The sequence below is a fragment of the Vidua macroura genome, chromosome 3 (genome assembly GCF_024509145.1).
Source record: "Vidua macroura isolate BioBank_ID:100142 chromosome 3, ASM2450914v1, whole genome shotgun sequence".
NCBI lineage: Eukaryota > Metazoa > Chordata > Aves > Passeriformes > Viduidae > Vidua > Vidua macroura.
Genome location: NC_071573.1, coordinates 33,007,368 through 33,028,492, shown reverse-complemented (window position 1 = coordinate 33,028,492; position 21,125 = coordinate 33,007,368). Strand labels below are relative to the sequence as shown.

The 21,125-nt window shown below is 49.8% G+C and overlaps 2 protein-coding genes across 12 annotated transcripts in view; one reads left to right on the top strand and one right to left on the bottom strand.

Moving 5' to 3' along the window:
• Window positions 1-619: 619 nt before the first annotated feature.
• On the bottom strand, window positions 620-20,546 carry LOC128804476 (transmembrane protein 121-like). Of its 9 annotated transcripts, none has more exons than XM_053972211.1 (5): window positions 20,493-20,546; window positions 19,809-19,964; window positions 16,058-16,153; window positions 3,348-3,451; window positions 620-2,130 (listed from the first exon to the last, which is right to left on the bottom strand). In XM_053972211.1, exons 1-5 carry the CDS (start codon window positions 20,493-20,495, stop codon window positions 1,197-1,199), a joined length of 1,293 nt encoding a protein of 430 aa, XP_053828186.1. In that variant the 5' UTR covers window positions 20,496-20,546; the 3' UTR covers window positions 620-1,196. The 9 variants fall into 9 exon arrangements, with proteins under 9 accessions (XP_053828186.1, XP_053828189.1, XP_053828187.1 ...); XM_053972214.1 differs by lacking the exon at window positions 19,809-19,964 and adding an exon at window positions 17,278-17,429 and having other exon boundaries at window positions 20,493-20,504; XM_053972212.1 differs by lacking the exon at window positions 20,493-20,546 and adding an exon at window positions 17,278-17,429 and having other exon boundaries at window positions 19,809-20,221.
• Window positions 8,946-21,125, top strand: part of LOC128804474 (phosphofurin acidic cluster sorting protein 1-like) — a 53,505-nt gene continuing 41,325 nt past the window's right edge. For 2 of the 3 annotated variants that reach the window (XM_053972208.1, XM_053972207.1), the window contains exon 1: window positions 8,946-9,151. In XM_053972208.1, coding sequence (XP_053828183.1) covers window positions 8,952-9,151 — 200 coding nt within the window. In that variant the 5' untranslated portion in view covers window positions 8,946-8,951. Of the gene's footprint in view, window positions 9,152-9,196; window positions 9,692-21,125 lie in introns of those variants that run through there. The other variant, XM_053972209.1, reaches the window with a different exon arrangement.

The following is a 21,125-nucleotide window of genomic DNA, read 5'->3' as shown; positions in this document are numbered from 1 at the left end:
GTGGCCTGTGTGCCTGCCAGCTCCTGGGCCCAGCAGCCTCAGCAGGGGAAGCCCTGGGGCATTTCCCAGCTCAGCCAGGGCTGAGGTGCCACACAGGGTATTGGGAAGGAGGCAGCATCACAGCACCAGCTCCAAGGGAAGCAGATGCTTCCAACATCTCCAGAGAGCTTCCTACTGCTGGGGAGCTGCTCTTTCCAGTAGCCTCCCAGCCTCAAGCAGTTGGCTTATTTTTCTTGTTTTCAAGGCAATTTGGGCAGACCTGCAGTGGTGTCCCTCCAGCTGGAGTGTGAGGACTTGCTGTGGGTGTTTCTGGGCATGACTGGTCCCAGTTGATGTGACTGCACTGGTTGCACAGGTGGTGGTGGCTGACAGTGCTGCCACACACCCCCTGTCAGCCCCCTGTCAGTGACACCCTCGGAGCCCACTAGAGGCTCACAGGATCTGTGGGCCAGGAGGAATGGCTCCAGACCCAGTGGCCTGGGATGCTGTACCCAGCCCTAGGTGGTCACTGAGCGAGCCTCTCCACACGCTCTGCAGCTGAACAGACACCCAGTCACACAAGGCACCCAGAAGAGTGGGGGGGATCTGCCTGCTGGCAGGGACACAGAAATGAAAAGGCTGCAGGGCTCAGGTCTTTTATTGCAAAGAGGGAGATACAAAAAAAAGGACAGTCACCCCTTTTTGGGTCCCCCCAGGCCTGCAGCTGGCTGAGAGGGGTGACAGCAGGGGGACGCCCAGGCCTTGTTCCCCCTGCATGGGGACCTCAGCTCACACAGTGGGGAACAGGCTGCTGCCAAGGACTACATTGGAGCCAGGGCCAACCACAACAGAAAAGTGGGTGACCCACTGTGTCCCCGTGTGGTACCCTGGCTGGCCGGAGAGCAGTGCTGCACAGGGAGCACTGATAGGGAGCCTGGCCTCACCCAAACAGAACTCATGGCAGGCGGCCCTGGCCTCGTCCCCTGCTCCGCTGTTTTACCAAGTGGGGTGCTGAGGTTCCAAACTGCTCTGCAGCCTTACAGAGGCTGCTGTGGGGGCCCTCACCATGTGCCCCTCGGGGCCCTGAGCCGTTTCGCCCAGGGAAGGAGGGAGCAGGGTCATTGCCCTCTGTCCAGGCGGGGAGCTCTGCAGCCTGCCTCGGATTTGTAGGTACGGCCAGGCACAGGGATGCCCAGGCTCTAGCTCCTGCTGGCTCGTCACGTGTTGTCCTGGGCCAGCTCCTCGGGGCAGGCAGGTTGGTCCCGGGCCTTGCGCAGCCCCGTGGGCGGCTGGGCCGGGGTGCTGTGCTGCGGGTCTGGCCCCGGGGGAGCGTGGTGCTGGTGCCGCTGGTACTGCACAAACATACAGACCTTCATCCCAATGGCCAGCATGTTCTTGCCCATGAAGATGCTGGAGACCCGGGCATCCCTGAAGAAGACCATGTTGCTGCCTCGGATGAAGATGGTGGCGATGTTGATGGTGAGCATGCTCAGCATGGGGTATAGCATCATCCGGTGCGGCACGATACCGATCCCCTGCATGCTGATCTCGCACAGAGACACGCATGGCAGGACCAGGAGCAAAATGTAGCAGTAGAAGAACATGATGCCCTCAGCCCAGAGTGGCAGCCCTTTCTTCTGAGGCTCCCACAGGTTGGCCTGGATGTCCAGCACATCCAGCATGTCCACAATGACCCAGAAAAGGCGATTGCGGAGATCTTCCTTCTTCTTGAATGTTCTGACATACTCCATGTGCTCTGTGGCCACCAACAACACATAGAGAGCTGGGATGCAGATGGAGAGCAGCAAAGTCAACGCTTTGCGGGCTATGAGATCCAAGCTTTTCCGGTCAGCTTTATAATTCTGGTATACAAAGTAGACTTTGATCTCCAGAACAAAGACGTACAGGAACCAGAGGATCATGGCATATCCTCGCTTAGCTGTCTTTACCTCTGCCCCGACCCAGATAGCCACATAGCGGAGGACCAGCAGGAAGCATATGTCACCCACTGCCACCATGACACAGATGCCCAGCTTCCTGGAGCCCTGGCTCTGCTCCACCAGGTAGGCATCCATGAGGACGAGGCTGGTCATTATGAGCACTGTGGAGAGGCACACATGGGGCTTGCTGACAGGTGGTGGGGGAACCATCCTGCACAGAGGAACAGGCAGGGTCATCAGGGAGTTGCTGAGATTTCCTATTCCCACCCTTAGGCCCCCTTCTGCCACCCTCTCCTCAACAGCTGTGGATGGCTGAAAGAAGGGAGGGAGCCATTCATAAATTTCTCCCATCCTATGTGCCTGGTGTGTTCCAAACCTGGAGATTTCTAGCCAAAGAGCTCCTGAGACTGACCAGGCCATCCTGGTGGCATGTGCTGGCTGAAACCCAGCTCCTAGGAAGCACATGGTGGGGCAGGCTGGACACCTGGGACACTTTAAGCACTTGGGATCCCACTGCCTCTTCTGGTAGCTCATCACACTGACTAGCCTCTGCCACCATGAAGGCTACATGCCTTATTTTCCGTGGGATTTCCCAGCCAGTGGTACTGCTTATATTTTCCCCCCACAAGGCAAGCTAGGACTAGACTTATGTGTTTAACCCAAGCAGGCCCTTAAATGCTGTGATCCAGGACCTCTCTTTTTAGTCTCTTTATTTTCATGCACAGCACAAGATGAAGGCTGGCTTTTTTTAGCCTGGCTGTCTTGTGGGGTGGGAGGGAAAAAATTGGCCCAATATTCAGTTTCCTTCAGGTTCACACCCCCCAAGAGCTTTGCCTAGAGCTATTTGCCAATGCCCACCCTGCCCCAATACCATAAACCAAAAGTAAGGAAAAGCAGAACAAGCCCAAAGCTCCCAGACACAAGGAGCTCTGTAACAGGCCCTGAATTTCTGTGGGATGCTCAGCTTTCCTGGGCTGGGGCAGAGCAAGGCACTGTCCCCAAAAGCACCCTGTCTGCCTTTTGTGGCACCAGGGCTGTCAGACTCCCTCCCCCTGACCAAGCACAGCTGCACGCAGCTGCCTTCAGAGGCAAGGAGGGAGGACAGAGCTGGGGCCTTACCAGGCAGATCTTGGCAGCTGCTCTGGAGGGGAGCCAGCCCCCCGGAAGAAATGGAGGATGAAACTGGGCTGATGACTGTGTGGCACAGTGCTGCACGAGGGCTGCCCACGCAGAGCCCGCCTCTGCCGCGCCTGGGCTGTGCACGCCCGGGACACCATCCTGCTCATCCAGGGGGCAGCGTGCAGGTGGCACTTGACCACGGAGCAAATGCCTGGGAGCAGGATGGAGGCCGCACTGTTAATGGTCACCCCTACACATGGCTCCTCCTGGTGCTGACATTGATGGCACAGGGCCCTGGGCACAAGCTACCTGAACTCCTGCTTTTTGGCTGAGGGAGCAGGCGTCCGGCGCAGTCGTGTATCCCTGGGCCCAGCAGCATCCTGGCACGTTGCGGGAGGCAGCGAAGCCTGAACCTGTCAGACACAGGTGCCTCTCAGGGGGAGGGATCAGAGGCCGGCGGGCATAGGGGAGCCCGTGGATGTGGCACATCTGGAGCATGCCACACGGCCGGGGGCTCACCCGCCTGGCACCCCACGGCCTGGCCGAGCCTCCGCGGGGGCTGGGGGTACGCCAGGCCCCGGCTCAGCACGGCCCTGCCGGACGGACGCCCGCCCCGGGGCCCGAGCCGGGCCGCCCCGCCGAGCTCCGTCCCCTGGGAGCGCTGGGGCACCCCCGGCCCCGCCCGTCTCGAGCCCCCTGCCCACATCGGCTGGGCCTGCCGGGGCAGGCGCTGCCCGCCGGCCGCAGGGGCCCGGCCTGCCATCCCCCCCGGGTCCCGCTTACCTCGGGCGGCTCCCCGGGGCGCAGGGCGGCGGCGGCGGCGGCCCCAGGCCCGGCGCGGCATCGCCCGGCGCGGCCCGGCGGCGGCGGTTCTGCGGCGGCGGCGCTCGGCCCCTCCCGGCGGGCGGCGGGCGGGGACTGCGGCGGCCCCCGCCTCACCCGCGGGCCCGGCGCCGCCCGCCGCTCCTCCGGGTCCGGTCCCCCTGCCCGGGCTCGCTCCCGCTGCCCGGCTGTTCCCATCCGCTCCCGCCCCGCGGCCACCGCCTGCATCCCCACGCGTCTCCAGCCCACGTCCTGCCCCGGCCAGACCCAGACGCCGCAGGGCCGCAGCCCAGCAGAGGCCCCAGGCGAACCAGTGGCGCCCTGGGAAGCCTGGTCTGACAAGGATGTCTGCCCTCCAGGAGGGACTGGGGCCGCGACCTGTCCTTGCTGGGTGGAGAAGACAGGGGAACGCATGACCTGGTACCCAGCTGTGCCGGTGTGTAGGGTCCTGGAAAGCCCCAGCCTCGCCGGGCTCTGGTACAGGCAGGCTTGGCACCACCAGCGCCTTGTGTGCAGATAGAGCAGGCCAGGGAAGGCAAAAGGGTTCGATTACCCTGGTGGACATACCTCTCTACAAGTGCTCTTCTTATCAGCCTAAGCAGCTTCTTGCACTTAACTCCAAACTTTCTTCTAAGTGATGTAGGTCTTAGCTACACAGGGAAGGTTTTTCAGTGTATTTCCTCTCTGACTTTGAAATGCTCATTGTAGATACATGTATTTTGGAAGACAGGGAAGCTCTAAGCTCTCTGGAGATGGGCTATGAGCAAAACCAGGCATAGATCTGAGAGCAAGGACAAGTGCAAGTGACACAGTGCCAGGGGAAGTGCAGCCCTCCTTGCATCCAGTTGCTGACTGAGTGGCTGTAGGTCCCTGTTGGATCTAATGCCCTGGGGCATCTCAGCTGCCACCAGGAACACATGAATCTAACCTGTGGTGTCCTTAGCAAATGGAGACACTGGACCAGCATCCAGGCTTAGGTCACGTGTCCCACAGTGGGTGTGGACTGGTTGATGCAGGCAGGTGGAGGTCCTGTGTGAAGGGAGCAGAGCTCTGGGTTAGACAGGTGCAACAAAGTAAGGAGTTTGGCCGTGGGAGCATTCTCCTAACCCAGGAATAAACAGCAATCCCCAGAAGGGCTGAAAGAGCAGGGAAACAAAGCAGCCAAAGCAACCTGCCTCCAAAAATGAAAGAAGACCTTGCAACTCGAGCGGAGAGCAACAAGAGGCACAAGAGGGCAAGCCAACACTGCAAAAATCCGCTTCTTTCCTCCAGGACACAGAAGCACTGGCTCTGACTATCCCAGCAGTCTCTTGCAGGATGCAGGGAGGAACAAAAGGCCTCTGTCCACGGAGGGGGACACCACAGAGGTATCCACGAGAGAGACAGGACAGGGGTGCCGGAGGAACCTACCAAGCAATGGAGCTAAAGACAAAATGATTCATCCGTGAGCTGGAATCATAAAACCCCTGAGTCTCCACTAGAGACTAGGACGGGAGGTGACAACATTCGCGTGGGAAGCAGTAAAGAGCTGCTTTAACAAGGCACATAAAAATAAGGAGCCAGAGCAAGAACAGATACTTCTGTGCTTCTCTAAAACACGATGCTGGAGCCGGGGTGCCAGAGTTGGTATGTGGATGCATCTGTATCATGGATAAAACGTAAGGGAACCAGAGAGGGTACACCAGGATTCCCAGGCACATAGCTGCTCTCTGGCTGCTGCCAGCTCCAGACCTGGGTGGAGAAGCATCTTCAGCTTAGCCCTGTTCTGCCCATGAAACCTTCACCCCATCACTGGCACTAAAAAGTCCCTTTGGGCAATGACAGCAATGCACTCAAAGGCTGTTGGGAGAGAGATGGAGAAATCCATCAGTCATGTTAACATCCTCAAAGGGGAGCTGTGGGAAGCAGAGGAAGTTTGTCAGCAAGGAACAACAAGCAGTGGCTGTAAAGGAGAAAGACTGGCAGTAGCCTGGGGACCGTGCTGAGAGCTTCAACTGTGACACATAAAATAAGTAAAAGGCTTTTCTGAAGGCACATTTCAAATGGGTTACCTGAATGCTGAAGAGCATTTCCCTGATGTCCTCAAGGACCTTATCCACAATAAAGCAGACCTCAGTGGGTGGCTGGCACACAGAAAAGTCTCAGCATAAGAGGAGCTGGGAAAGCAGCTGAATGTGATGACAACTCTATTAGCCTCTGGTTAAGCTGGAAGATAACCAGGCTTTGGGACTTGCAGTGAAAAACACATGATAATTTTGACCCCAAAGAGTGGGAAAAGCCACCATGTGCAGAAGAGCACACCTGTGGGTAGGTCATGTTATAGGCACAAAGCCAATATAACATGAAGACAGGAAAAAATGAAGAGTGGTCTGTGTAGACAAGCCCCCAAATAAATAAAGCATATTGAAACAACCTGAGAACAAATGCATACATTCATCTGTAAAAAAGCCAGAAGGCCAAAAAAACCCAAGTGATATGCAAATACCTGAAGGGAACTGGCTGGAGGGAAAGAGGCAGAGAAATGCACCTCAGTCCTACTGAACATCCTTCCAGGGGAAACACAGCAAAAAAGAGGAACCTCATCAACCAGAAACTGCAAGTGGTGGCTGCGACAGGGAAAGACCATTTATGACCTGGGGACTGTGCCCTCAGAGCTCCAAAAGCTCTGAGAAAGCATCACAGATTGTAAACCATGATACAGCCCCAAGGCAGAGCAGAGGTGGCTGGAAGTGATGGGCATCCTTCAGAAAGGTGGGGGAAAGGAGGAGCAGCAGGACTGCCAACCCTTGGGAAGTACCTGGAAGGCAGTCATCTCAGCAGGCTGCCCTGGGCTCAGCAGGGAGGTGCCTCTGATCTCCTGGAAGTGAGCAGGCATTGCTGAAAACCTGGAGCACTCAATGCTATTAAAGTACCACACAAATAGCCAGGAATGGTGACTCAGACTAGAAAGCAAATGGATGAAAGCAAACAGCTGGGGAGGGACTGCAGTGGGTTTTCTCAGGGTAAATCAAGACCCTAGATTTAGCAAGCTCCTCTAGAGCAGGCAGCTGCTTTTGGGGAAAGGCAGTGGTGACACCCAGCTGAGGTCAAACAGTGATGGGTGAAAATGCTGAGAATAAGGCCATGACCATTGTGTGACTGTCTTTGGCTGCAAAGCCCAGGTTTCCACATTAATTGGCAGAATGCTATGAAAATACAGCTCATCCTTGGTCCAGCTGGTCTTACACAAAGGCCTCTGCTAAGATCCCCTAGAAAATGTTCTTAGAGAACCAAGGTTGTCAAGGGTGAAAGCAAAGGTCCTCTTGTGCATTAATGACTTACTTAAAGGAAAGCAAATGCATTAAAGCAGCAATCAAGCTGTTTTGAGACCAGGTCAGGAGGTCTGGGCAACTGCTGAGATCCATGCCATTTATCAGATGCAGAAATGGGCCTGGAAGGTGGGCAGGGAACAAGAAGTAAAAATTTGATTATGGTTCAGATTATCCATCTAGTCAAACTGGAATCTGATGTGAATTGCCAGTATGTTACTGACCGTAACCTCAACAGCAGAGCAAATGTAGACCTGACAAATGCAAGTAAAAAGAAGAGGTGCAAGGGATAGACTACAAATTATACATCAGTATTCAGGAAGGTGCCCCTGAAATGTTTACTGGTAATGTTTTGAAAACACAGTACTCAAGATTGACAGTAGAAACCATGGATGTTTTAGGCTGCTTTGCAAGATTTTGCTGCTGCCACTTTTCCAAGTCTAATTCCTCCACTGGCATTGAGCCATGTTTTACAGTTTGCCTGGAATAACACTGCATCCATGGAAAATTCTGTCACTGCTAAATGCATTGAGGAGCACAAGTCCCTGCAGAAGCTGCTGGCTTTTCTTTGTTTTCTGGTTTGACCACTATTGACTTGGCTGCTTCTTTCACATAGTTTTCAATGCAGTTCTTGGACCATCTCTGCTTCCTTTCAGGAGCCCTCAACCTGTACCACCCTACTCTGATTATGTGATTTCTCTCATGTCCCATTTTTTTCAAGAGACAGAGCCATTTCAGACAGATACTTCTGCTGGAGGCAAGGTCCAGGAGGGGAACTTTTATGCTTTCTACCAGAACAGAGTGCACTTGTCCAGCTGCAGTGTCACAGGCTTGTCCTCAGCTCTGTCCCTAGGGATGCTCTGCCCTGCACATGCTTTATAATCTGCAATGCCTTCTCAGCTGCTGAAGCTCTGGGCATGGTCTCCAGGTCACAAATGGCTTTTGCCCATGACAGCCACCACTTGCAGTTTCTGGCCGACGAGCTTCTTCCTTTTGCTGCATTGCCCTGGAGACGTTCAGTGGGACTGAAGGGAAATTTCTGCCTTTCTCCCTGTAGCGTGTTCGGAGTTCCCAAGTGTTTCGAGGAAAGAGTCAGTCAGAGGTCTCGGCTTCATTTTGGCTTCAACCCTCCGTGCCCTCGCGTCCAGCTGCTCTGTTCCTCCTCAGGCCCATCCGCTGGCCGGCCCTGCTGTTCACCCCTGAGGGCACCTTCTCCTCGCGACGCTCCATGGCTCGCCATCGCCGCGGGCGTTCCCGCGGACGTCTTCACCGTCGGTTCACCGTCACCCCCGGCACAGCAGCTCGTACACGGCCGAGGCCCTGGCCAGCCCCGGGGATTCTCCGCCGCTGCCCGGGTGCGGGGACGGACGGACAGATGGACCAGCCCCGGCGGTGGGACGCGCGCCCCCGACCGCGCCCCTAAGCGCGCTCCCGCGGGCGGCGACCGATGCGCTTTAAAGGGAGCGACGCCGCGCCCTCCTACCCCCGCCAAGCCGGGGCAGCGGCGCCGCTCCCATTGGCTGGCCCCGCCCCGCCGGCCTCTCCGATTGGGCAGCGGCCGTCCCGGCCTCGCCTCTCGCTCGGCTCCGATTGGCTGTTTGCCATCAGTCGCGGTCCTCGCCCTTTTTCCCGGCTCCGGTTGGCTCGTGCCCACGCCCCAGCCGCGCTCTGATTGGCCACGGGCCGCGAAGGAACGGGCGCGCGCGCGCGCGCGCGCCGGGGTGGAGGCCGTCGCTGAGGCGAGGGGCTCGCGCCGCCCCCCAGCGCCTACGGCGGCGGCGGGATGGCGGCGATGGCGGCGGCGGCGGCGGCGACGGGCGGTGCGCTGGGCTCAGGCCCCGCCGCAGGGCCTCCAGCGGCGGCCGGCGGGGCGGCGGCGACGGCGGCCGCGATGGCGGTGGCCAGCCCGGTGCCGGTGCCAGTGCCCATGAACCTCTTCGCCACGTGGGAGATCGATCGGTCGGCGCCGAGCTGCGTGCCCAGGTGAGGCGCCCCGCCGCCGGAGCCGTGCGGAGCCAGGACACGAGAGGGGCCGGGGAGGAGGCGGCCCCGCAGCATCCCTGCCCCGCCGGGCCGCGCTCCTCGGTGGCGGGGAGGCCCGGCCCCAGGCAGGGGCTGATGCGCAGCGAGCCCCGGCGCTGGGCCCCCGCTGTGCTTCCAGCGGGAGCGGCCCCGGGGACCGGCGGGGCAGGGGGGCACAGCACTAGAGCGCGGCTGCGTTGCCTCCATGTTGCAGCCTCTGGCGAGTGTTTGACCGTGGATCTCAGAAAGGGGTGTATCATCGTGGCCGTGCTTTGGAAAGCTGCCTCTTTGCCCCCGAAGTAAACCGTGATGGCCCTGCAGCCGCTTCCGTGAAACCAGGCAGTGGCCACCAGGCATCCGTGGGCCTGTGTCATCTACACTCCAGACGATAAGGGAGCGACAGGAAGGATTCACTGTGCTTCCAGCTGAACTCAGAGTTGTATCTCTGGCAGAGCTGGGAGACAAGCTGAGTGGATGTCATAACTGTCTGTATGGTTAAAGGTATGGTCCAGGCTAGATGTGCTTATGATCTTGGAGCCTGAAGGTGCCTGATGTGTTAACGAGGTGGGTGGGTGGGCTTTGGCCCACTCATCTTACCAAGTCTTCTCATAAGAGTTACAGGGCAGATTCAGGAAGTCACCCTGGTTCCTTGTGTCTCTGGGCTGTGGTGTGTTGTCTGCAGTGATGTAGTCAAATGTTTCACAAAAATTAGAGGTGTAAAATTCAAGAGGGGGAAAAAAATCCATTCCTGTAGGGCAGCAGGATACCAGCCTTTGTGAAAGGGCTTTACTAGATGGATATGTTTGTAGGGGGAAACTCAGTGACTCTGTGGCCATATGGGCTGGAGTAGAAACATTCCAAAATACCCCATCTACTAGAGAAAGCCTCTGTGATTGTGGTGCCCAAGGGAGTGCTGGGCTCGGCAGGCAGCAGATGTGAAGGACTTTGCAACATGTGTCTGCTAAAAGCCTGTGCACCTTTTGATGACACATACTGAGGCTGCTGTGTGGAGCAGGAAGCAAGTGATAATTTCATAGCTTTAAAGTGACTTGAGGTGTTGTTCATTTGTGGGGAGGTTACTCCCAAGCTGGAATTTGGAGAGCAGGACAGAATTATCAGGTTGACTTCCTGTAGAAAAAATTTGCATATGCAAAACACAGAACTTAGTGATGGTGAAGGATATGCATGTACATAGGCTTCACAAATGGAAGTGCTCCAGGAGCTTGGGAGAGGAGAACCACTTTGGGCAAACCATGGACAGAATGACTGAGAATAGTAAGTCTGGGTGTAGAAGAGTGTAGAAGTGGGTTACATGGGTGGCAGGATGCCAGTGGGTGACAAGTGGTGTGTAATCAGTCTGAAAGTTGTTTGCAGAACTGGTTTTTGGCCCAGTGAATCCTGTGTCTTCTCACAAGGACAGTTTCCATTAGCATTGTGTAGATGCTTGTTCTAATGCATGAGCTTCTTTGTGTGCTGACAGCCCAGGAGGCAGCCTTCTGACACAGCTGCTTGCAGGGAACTTCTGTGAAATTCATCTGAAATACTGTCTCTGGAATATCTTCTAACACAGCATCTGCTAAGATGGGAAGAAGCTGATGGAAGCTGATTCTTCCTTCAGAGGCCATGGCTCTAACATGATGTGTTGTCACGTCTGTAGAGTCAGCAGGTCTGGAGAAGTCCTGCCAGTGGCCGCAGTCCACAGTGACCAGTGTGGGACTGGTGCTTCTGTGTTTTCCAGTCTTCAGTTAGCCCAAGCTTTCCTGACTAAGCAGGTCAAGTGTCAGGCAAGTGTTTTAGTTCACTGAAGCTGAAGGGAGCTCAAGGCCCAAATGTGAGCTGTTAATGGCGTATCTGTGCACTGTGCTTCCTTATTGCTTCCCCATGTTCTTTCTCTACTGATCTGCTTGTATATGGTGTAGTCTTGATGTGTTCTTCAAGGCAGGAGCTCTGCTGCACTGTCGCAGTGCCCAGCACAGGTGGTCTTTGGTCTCACTGTGCTTTGGGGGTGGTAGTGGTGGCAAAATTATTTCCATCCATGGGCAATAATGCCCTTGGGCCTCTCTGTCTCTTATGCATGTGTAGTCTGCATTTTTTCATACTTATGCATATCTGGAGAAAGAAGAACTTTGCACTGGTTTTAATGCTATAGAAGATGATTTCTTTTTCTGGAGTCTTTATTGCAAGTCTTGGCTGTCCCTTGCTCCTTCTTAGGTGTTTAATTTTCTGCAAGTGCAGCTCTGGCTGCTGCAGGAGTGGGACTGGGCTGGATCAACCTTTGTGGGGTTGCTGTGTGCTCAGCTGTTAATGCAGGATAGGTGGGAGCCTTCAAGTCTTCAAGCTACCAGAAAGAATCTGTACCAATAAAAATGGTCAGTGGGAAGTATAAGCCCCAGTGCATGGAATGGTTCAATAGTATGACTGCAGGATTTTTGATGCCTTGCAGGAGGATCTTGGCTTTCTAAGCTCAGCTGTTGCCTGTAATGGAAGTTTTTTTCTGGCTGCATCGGGCATGTGCCACTGAACAAAGTCCACATTTCTTTTTGGAAATTGCCTTGCTCTCCAGGTGGAGGTATCATCCCTCCTGCTGGGGTCTTTCTCTTTTCAGGGCCAAGTTGAGAGAGATCTGTGACCTCTTGATGACCTTCTTATGAACTGGCTCAGCATAGCCTAGACCCAGCTGCCTTTGGCTTAAGTTGCTACCAGGGGAGGTAGAGCTGAATTTTATGGGCAGTGGGCTATTATGCAGAAAGGCAGAAGGAAGTAAACACCTGGAAACTATAAAAAATGTTCTTTGCTTCTTCAGTGGGGCTACCCATTGGCTCAAAATTATTGACTTCGCATCACACTGCCTTAGAAGGAAAGCAAACCTGCTTAATTCATGATGCAGGATGTGAAGCATGCTTTGGTTAAAATAGTCCATCAATCAGCCTTAACTTCTATAAATAGTTGTCTTAGTAGAAATCTTTATAGCAGTGTTCTGAGGTGGGAGTGTCTTTATTGAAATGCCTTGCTTATAGGTCCCCTTAGGGGTAGTAGCAGATTTTCACTGTGTAGAGACAGCCAGAAGTGGACTAGAGCATTGCCAAGGTAAAATGTCTTGTCTGCATCAAGGTGATGTCTTACTGTGTTTTCATTGTTTTGTGTGTTGGTCAGGCGGTCCGTTGGGAAAAAATGTGTCAAAGGACTTTGTGCAATAATGCTTGAGGTCTTGTTATTTCCACATAGTGGTATTTTCCACCTCTTTTAATAGGACTGCTCTTTTTATTTTTTTTCTTTTAACATCTGAGCGTCCATAAATGTGAGTTCTTAATTAGGAAACAAGATAAGATTGTGTGATTGTGTTCACTTTTTCCATGACACAGCTACTGTGTTCAGTGTTATGTGGATGTTGTTTCAGTGATAAGTAATCATATTTCTAGTTAGAGGTGAGAGATACAAGTTGTGTTTTGGTTGCTGCATCAGTACTGCTCAGGTCAGGCTGCAAAAGCAGATTCTACCTGTGCAGATTATGCTGTGAATGGCACTGCAAGGATTCAAATACACTGCATTTCATCCACAATACCTTGTATCTCAGTACAATGCATGAGGAAACATTCCAAGTCATGCTGCCACCCCCACAGTGTGCTCGAACACAGTGTCTCCTGTTTATGGTTGTTAGAAAAGCATTGATTGAGGGAAATGCATGTGTCTTCGGCTCACTTTGTAAGACTGTGTATGTGTACCTTCAGGATATTACATTCTAGCAGGTGCTCTGAATTCTCTATCATTATAAATTGCAAACTTTTGTTTTGGAAAATTACAGCCTAATGAATGTCTTCTTGGAATGAGAACAGTTGCAAGTACAACTGGAAATATACCAAAAGTGCCAGCTAGGGTGATCCTCTGAAGTTCCATGAGGTGAATGCTCTTGTCTCTGCAACCCAGTTTTCCTGTTTGGACAGCAAGTGTCCATTACCTGACAACTCGTGGAGAGTAGGTGAACACTTTATTTGTGCAGGTGTGGTTGCATGCTTTCTATTGCCTGAGGTCCAGGAATCCTTTCAGTGACAGTTCCTGCCATGTGGTGTGAAGTGAAGGAATGTGCTCTCCTCTGGCACAGCTACATGAAGGGGCTACTATGGGCTCAGAGGTCAGTTTACTCTCAGCACAGAGCATTGCCTGTCTTTTCTACACCCCCTAAGAGTTTTGTGGCAATGAAGAGCCTCTGAACTGGATGTTCTTTAAGAAATGCTTATTCCAGCTGGAATAATATGTATTTATCTGCCTGAGATGTTCTTGAGTGGTTTCCTGGGTAAATTAGACATTTTCATGGTAAACTTCCAACCTCAGCAAAATCTATTCTGTGTGGATAAGCTACAGAGTTGCACCTCTGGGAATGTTAAATGATTCCAGATTGTTCCTTCAGAAGACACTATGATTCCTTGACAAACCCATGTAGCTTTGGACCCAGAGTGCTTGGGAGAGGACACAGTTTCTTGTAGGGAAACAGTCTCTTACAACTGGTGATACGCTGTGTTTGAATTATGATTTCCTTTCAGTCCTATATAGAAAACAAAATGTTCTAAACAGCCATCAGATGACTTATTATTCTTGATATCATGGGCTTGGCTACAGGCCTGCAGGATAATATGTCTCATATGTTGTCCACTATCTGTAGCTCTCTGTGGCAGTGGAGCACATTTGGGGTTTCTTCTCTGGCAGTGTTTTGTTTTCCTTCTGAGCATACAGTAATTGAGCAGAACTTAGGACAAATGTGCCTTCCTAATATGATTGATGGGGGGTGTGCTCCTTACAAAATGTTAATAGTGACTTCCCTGAGGGTTTAATTTTATTTGAAGGACCTGTCATGCTGGGTCCTAGCCTTGTTTTCCAGTGCTTCATTCATTAGCCAGGCTGTGTTGCAACAGTTGTCTGATGGCTTATCAAAAATGTTGCATTGTTCTTACTGTGCTAGGACACCACCAATGCACATTCTGCTTCCTCTGGCGTCCTCAGTCACTTGTGGCTGATCATTAGCAGCCGTGTTGTTTGTGTACCCTTCTCTGGGATCACAGTTCCCAGACCTTTATTTTGTCAGAAGAAGGAATTGGTGAGCACCAATGGCTCACAGGGTTCCCCTAGGGATCCATTTTGTGCTTAAGTCTGTGCTGATGCTTTTGTGTAGTTGTTTGAACATTGAATGATTCTAGATTGAAAGCTGTGTCTCCTGTCAACCTTAAATGTTGTTTCCAAAAGAGAGCCAGAGGTAAAAAGCATACTGCATTTTATAGCATGCCAGGTGAGCATATGGCCAGAGCTATTTTCCAAATAACTTGTGTTGTTGTTATCTTGTCCAAGCTTTCAGCCTTTCAGCATCCCAGCTGATGGGGAAGCTGTGCTTCTGTGGTTTTTTTTGGTTTTTTTTTTACTACATCAAAGCTGGTGAATACTGTTTTAGGAAACAAGAAGTGAGAGTGTCTTACTCCTCTGTGTGGGATGTGGCAGCAGGAACAGCCTCTGGGGAAGCAGACAGCTCAAGTGCTACTGCTCTTGTAGCTAGAAGTCTCTTAGATAAATGAGGCTTTGTTTGGATACTTCAATATACTCATTGCAGTGTACTGAGAAGAGAGATGCAATATTTCAGGTGCCTGAACACATTGCAACTGTGCTTACAGAGACCACTCCCTGCTCTGCAGTGTGATTCAGCCTCAGTGCACACAGCCCAAAATTACGCTGATGTTTTCTGCTGGCCTGTTGCAATGCCCTCTCCTTTATAATGCTGCCCACTGCCATCTCTCATACCCTGTTTTTCTGTATTGTGGCCTAACTCAGTGAGGGGTCCTGTCTAGTAAATTAGAACTCCTGTTCTATGTTTGTTCTGTGTTTTCCTTATTTACCTACTCATGCTGATTTTTAAACTTCCATTTCTTACCATATTTCTTATTCTTCAGTGTGAACATATTTTAAGTAGCATGAGATCCAAAGCCAGTGCATGTGGGACCATTTCCTGGACAAAAAATGTCCAGGATCCATGTTCAGCTATGTATTTTTAACTGTTTTTCTGCTTATGTGGTAAATAAATTCTTATCCATATAGGCAGTTCAGGATGATAGCTGAACTCATGTCTAGTTCCTTTTTCCAAAACTGAAAACCATTAACAATTAGGTGTTGGACTGTTGCAGTGGTAGCAGGGTTAGAATAAGAATTAACTCCCTGTTAAAGGGTTCTGCTACTCTTTTCCTGTTCTTTGATAGCTTTCTCTACCAGGGGAAAAGATTCTGTTCTTGTAAGGCCTCTCATTGATTCTTCTGCTGTTTCATTTTCAGTAACAATTCAAGTAGTGTCTCTGAATCTGTATTATTTAGATAAGGGTAATTTAGATTTACATTATTTATGTTATTTATATACTTTTAAAAGAGCTCCTGTGTATTTAGGATTTCCTTCCATATTCCTTCATCTGTCTTCTTATATTCTATTTTCTGCTTATCAATACATTTACTTTTTTCTGCACATGCCTGTGAATGTGATACTTTTGACACTGTTCTCACGATTTTTTCCTTGCTTCTGGCTCGACTTGCATACCTGTAATTGAGCAATCTTTCAAGCAGAGTCTTAATTTTTCCCTTCTCAAAGTAGTTTGATTTTTTCTCATAATTTAAAGACTATTCCTAGTGAAGCTGTAATGACTTCATCTTGTTCTTGTATGGCTTGTATTTTTTAGCTGGACTATGTTCTTGATCTGCTTGGGTTGTTTTTTAATGGCTTTTACATTTTTTCAGTGTTAATGAATATCAGCTTTTTTCTTCTTCTAGACTTTCTAAACTTTCTTGTATGTGCATCCCTGAAATACAGTCCCATAAGTCGACTTTTTTTTCAGTTCTCTCATACCTTATTCTCAAGGCTGCTTGTTCCAGGTATTCCTTCCTTTCCTGTGTGCTCCTTTGTCAGAAGTAAACTCTGGATGTCCCATTTGGATTTCACTTGCTGTGTATATGAATAATTTATTAAATTTCTCCTTGATGTTTGTCAAGTCCCTTGGCATTTCAAGCTTTTTTTCCCCTGCCTCTTATGTTCCTTAACTTCCATTCAGACAAAAGAACAACATTCCCATTGCTCTGCATTTACACTGTGTTCATCTCATCTGTGTGTTGCTGAAATGTTAATATTATTTGGAGGTGATTTTATCTGTTGCTGTACTGATTTGTGAAAGTATGGACAAGTCAGCCTTGTTTCAGGCTCCTGCTCCACCCACAAGGATCTGAGCAGAGAACTGCATTGTACAGGCACTGGTTGTTAACAGCTTGTGTTGATGAAAAGCCTAAGAACAAATTTGCCAGCTTTGGTGAGAATCACTCTTTTGAGTGAAGAATCCTAACTCTGCAACTCTTTAGAATTAAACTTTTTTAAAATGTATTATTTTTTCTTAATTTTTTGAAGAAGCGTCAAAAATGGATGTCCATGCTGGTTTGACACTCTTTCATGGGCTTGTATCTCCCTTGCCTGTGCTATTGTCCCAGGTGTAACTTAACACGGTAAAATGTTCCTGAGCCTGCAGGGATTCAGGTCTAAAGTGCTTTCCAGCTAAAGATAAAAGCAGAGGAAGTGGAAGGGATGACAGTCTTGTGTCCTTGCTATTTCAGGAATAGCAAGCTGTAATGAAATGTGAACTCTACATTAAGCATTAGTAGGAAAATTGTTAACTACGCTTTATAGGGAGGCTGCTGTGTGGCACATGAGTGTTTTTTGCCAGTGTGTGTGTTGATCTTTACCAGGACATTCTGGGTAATGGAAGGAGTTGGTGTGTATCAGTGACCTAACCCTGACCTCATTTCACCACTTTTCCCAGCTTAGCTGTGTTGGCACAGCAGGCTTCGAGGTGTATCTCCGTAAACTGTGCCAGGTGATGAGTGTGAGAATGTGGTCTGCTCTGCATCCCCATTAGCACTTTCTCACTTGGTTCAAAGGTACTTGTCACCATGTCTTAAGCTCTTGTGCTTTCTTTCCTGCAGAAAAGGCTGCAAGTGGTGTTTTTCTAATCACCACTTTGTGGTGGTTCCTTCATTAACACATTTTATTTTAGCCTGGAGACAGTGAGCAGCAACAGGTACCTGACAGGTTGCTCTGGCTGTGGAGGCTCCAAGCAGATGTGGTGCATTTGCACCTTGCCATGCCACTGACTGCTGCTCTCTGCTAAACTGGCACTGCAGCATCTTTTGTTAAAGCAGCCTTGGATTTGGGGGCAGCTGGTGCAGCAATTCTGCTGCATATGGAGACAGAAAATTTCAAAATCTGTTACATTTGCAAAGAAATTCCCATGACATTAGCCATACTACTGCTGATGCCTAATTTCAGCATGGCTAAAATGAGAGAAGATCAGTGTGATGCTGCAGACTTCCACTATTTCTTGTCTATCCTGAGATGGCTTTTGGGTAGACCCGCAGCGAACAACTGGAAGTTTTGACACAGTGATTTTAAGTAAAGCAGTGACCAGGTAAAGATGGGATGTGTCCTACCTAGTGTACCCCTTTTATTGCCTAGAAAAGATGATTTTAAAAGTTCACTGCAGCATGTTACCACTGCCCTGTGGATTGGTTAGTAAGCTCTTTTTAAGGTTGCTAGGGAGGCTGTTACGCATCAGCAATGAATTTGGTCATGTGCTCTTTGTTAAACACATAAAAGTTTGAAAATATTGTTTGAAAATAAAGCAGAAAGATGACCTTGTTGCTTGGACACTGAAGTGAGGCTTAGGTCCAGATCCTGAAGTTGCTTGCCCTTCTAGTTGAAGTAGCCCTTTCCCTCCCCAAAGCCACAGCTATGATTCATGTTCCTGTTCTCCCTACTTTGTTCACAGCTGTTTCCATGCCACAGTGTTGCCTTTTTCTTGCATGTGATAGGGTGACTGTGGAGAAAAACCACCTGAGAGTGAGAGCGCTAGCAGAGTTTGCCTTGCTGCCCAGTCTGTCAGATAGGAATCCCCTGGGAGCTGGTGGAATCTAGACTGAGGTTTGGAGAGCAGTGTGTGGAAATTATGTGGACTTTCTGCTGAGGTTTTAAGGGCTCTTTGTGCTGAGAAAAGACACTGCTCCTGGTTGAGGTGGTGAGTATCTGTATAGCTTGCAGTGGAACATGAGAGAGGCTGATGGCTGCGTGACTGGGTAGAATGCTGTGCGTGCTCGGCCAGGGTTCAGGCTGTTTGGGCAGATCCTAATGCATTCTCAGGAGATGCTTCTTGACAGTGTCCCTATTATCTGGAATTCAGCTTGTGTGACAGGACATGCCAGGAGGCTATGGCAGAGTCTCACATCCTGTTGTGGTGGATGCTACACGGTGTGCTACAGTGAAATGTTGCTTGTTTTGTGGGGGTTTTACTCTGTGGTTTGGATAAACATGGGTGAGGGGGAAGCAGAGGTGAAGCAATTCATTCAACAGTTAAAAAGTGGCAGTGACAGATTAAATCTTACATCTCTGCCCGAATCCAGATCTTAGCTCTAAATTGCATCATTCTAAGAGCAATAAAGTCTTGCTGTAGCAGGGTCCAGGAAGTTTTGCTATGTCACTGCAACTCTCCTGTTCACACAGTGGAGCAGCAGTTGTTTGGTATGGTTTGTCCTCAGTTAATTTTCCTTTCTACTTTTTGTCACTCCTTCCCAAATATTTGGGTATTGTGAACAACACAGCCAATGAGTTGTAGCCTCACACAGGAATCTGGTAGGAAATTACACAATGTCTGTCCAGCTCTCTCAATTCTGATTTATTTGCCCAGTTTTGTACTGTCTTGTCAAGGGCAACTGTCTCAAAGAATCGTATTTCATAGAAATATGTGGTTAAAGGAAGCTAGGAGGTCCTTTTAGGTCCCATGTGGTGGAGAACTTGGCTGTTTTCCAACCCCCTGTTTGCTGGCTGTGTGTGCTGTGGAGGTAACTCAACCATCCTCAGGGTTTGCTGTCTTTTTCTAGTGGGGTGGTATTGAGAATCAGGAGGGGGAAAGGAGGAGAGAAGGCAGCCTGGAAAAAGCTTACATGAGTGCAGGAAAGGGGGTGGGAGAGAATGGTGCATTTTCAGGCTAAGCTGTTTCAGCTGTGTTCTCTCCAGTGATGCATCTGTGTGGGTTTGTGGTGTGAAAGGATGCAGAGTCGAGAGATTAGTTTCAAGGAGTCTGTTTCATTCATGGTTTGTGCAGCAAGGTGCACTTGCTCCCTGCATAGGTAAATGTGCCTTTAAATCAATGAGTAGGAGGCAAAATTAACAACCCTGAACACCCCTCTCAAACAATTAGAGTAGGAACAGTTTAACAGCCCCCCACTTGCCTTGTAACTTCTGCCTACTCACAGCCTAGCCAAGATGAGGGAAAGGAAACATCTTAACCTGATTATTGTTTGTGACTACAGGAAGCAATCCAGTTACAGTAATACTTTAATCCTGACACTGTTGGATCCCACTTAGAACAGAGAAATCTTGGTTTCATACCCTTGCAGGGATGTGGTGTTTGTAAAGAAACAAAATCATCAAACCTCCCCTTGCCTTGGCCTGAAGAAACTGTGATGAGGCTCCACACTGAGCACTTGGAGTTTGTTGAAAGAGCATGAGAACAGTTGGCCCCAAAATTTGAGTCCTGTCTGTCTAGGTAAGGAATGACTACCTTTGTAGATCTAAGTGTCTTTTGGGGGAAGTTTGAAGCTTTTAGCAGATCCTGATAGTTGTGCGCTTTTGAGAAGAGGAATCTTGAAAAGCATTTTCCGAAGACCTCTTCTGCCATTGCAGCCATAGTTATTTCTCCTCTGGATAGCTGGCAGAGCTGTGAGATTAGGGAAGAAACCAGGCTGTGGACTGTGGCAGCTTGTGCCTGTGACAAGGGAAATGGTGTTCTTTGGATGAGATGCAAAAAATGCAAAATGGTTGGTGATAGACTGGCAGAAGTGGTCAACATCCCAGCTAAACACAGCTGTGAACAGAAGGCAGAATAGGAATTGGCCCCCAGAAGATTATTTTCTCTTCTGAGAAATGATGAGGGACTTGTCTTGTGTGCAGTCCTGATTGTAGCAGCAAACACTCCTGTTGACATGAATATGATTAGGTTTCAGGTCCCATGTGACCAAAGATTAATAACTCTGCTTAATTACAGCCTAATTTTTTTTCTAATACTATGAGAGTAAATGGACTTTTCAAGGAGACCTGACTGTGAGATGTGCGTGATATTGGAACTCTCTTTGGGAAGAAGGCAGAATTAAATAGATCAAGGTTTAAAATTCAGGCAAAATTTGTGCGAGAAGCTCCATGGTCTCTGCCTTTAGAGTAGGAGTGTTTTCAGGCCAGACAAACTTACCATTGAGGTTAGCAGTGTTCAGTGTAGATCTGTCCCAGGGTGGTTACAGCCTCAGCTATCCAGGTTATGGAACATCTTCCTTGTGACATCACAGCACTCCAAAGGAGATTATGAAGAGGAAGTGTAGAGTTACATGGTGTTTTGCCAGCAATAATTATACATTTTGTTGTATAAATAAAACACATGAAGTTTCAGAATTCAGTTCCTGTTATCCAGAATAAACATTTGTTGCTGATGGCTCCTAGAAGGATCTCTGAGTTGTTGACAGTGCAGGTGAATTCATATGTGATACAGTTTCTCTGTCTAAGGGCAGACAGCAACATGGGGGGACTTCCTCAGAAGCAGCAGGTAGAACAGCAAATGCTAGAAAAGGGAATCTCCTAGAAAGAAGAAAGGAAGAGAATAGAAGAGAATAAAAAAGAAAAGAGATTGATTGGTGGCAGTGTGAGGATTTCTAGATGTATCTTTTGAGTGTCCTTATTTGAGTGTTCTTATTTGTTGACTATGGGAAATTAAGCCATTGAAGGGAAAATAATTTGGGTCTTTCTAGGGCTGAGAGTGATAATCTCAGGGTGCCTCAAAGAAGAGTTTTCAACAACTTCTTCCCTTATTTTGCAGTAGGAAATACCCTCA

Coding starts and splice junctions, on each gene's coding strand:
- LOC128804476 (XM_053972210.1), bottom strand. CDS start 20,096: ATGTTGACCACTTCTGCCAGTCTATCACCAACCATTTTGCATTTTTTG. Junction 16,154..19,808: donor AGACACTTAGATCTACAAAG/GTAGTCATTCCT, acceptor TCATATACACAG/CAAGTGAAATCCAAATGGGA. Junction 3,452..16,057: donor CAAGCAGCCTTGAGAATAAG/GTATGAGAGAAC, acceptor TGTGTCTGACAG/GTTCAGGCTTCGCTGCCTCC.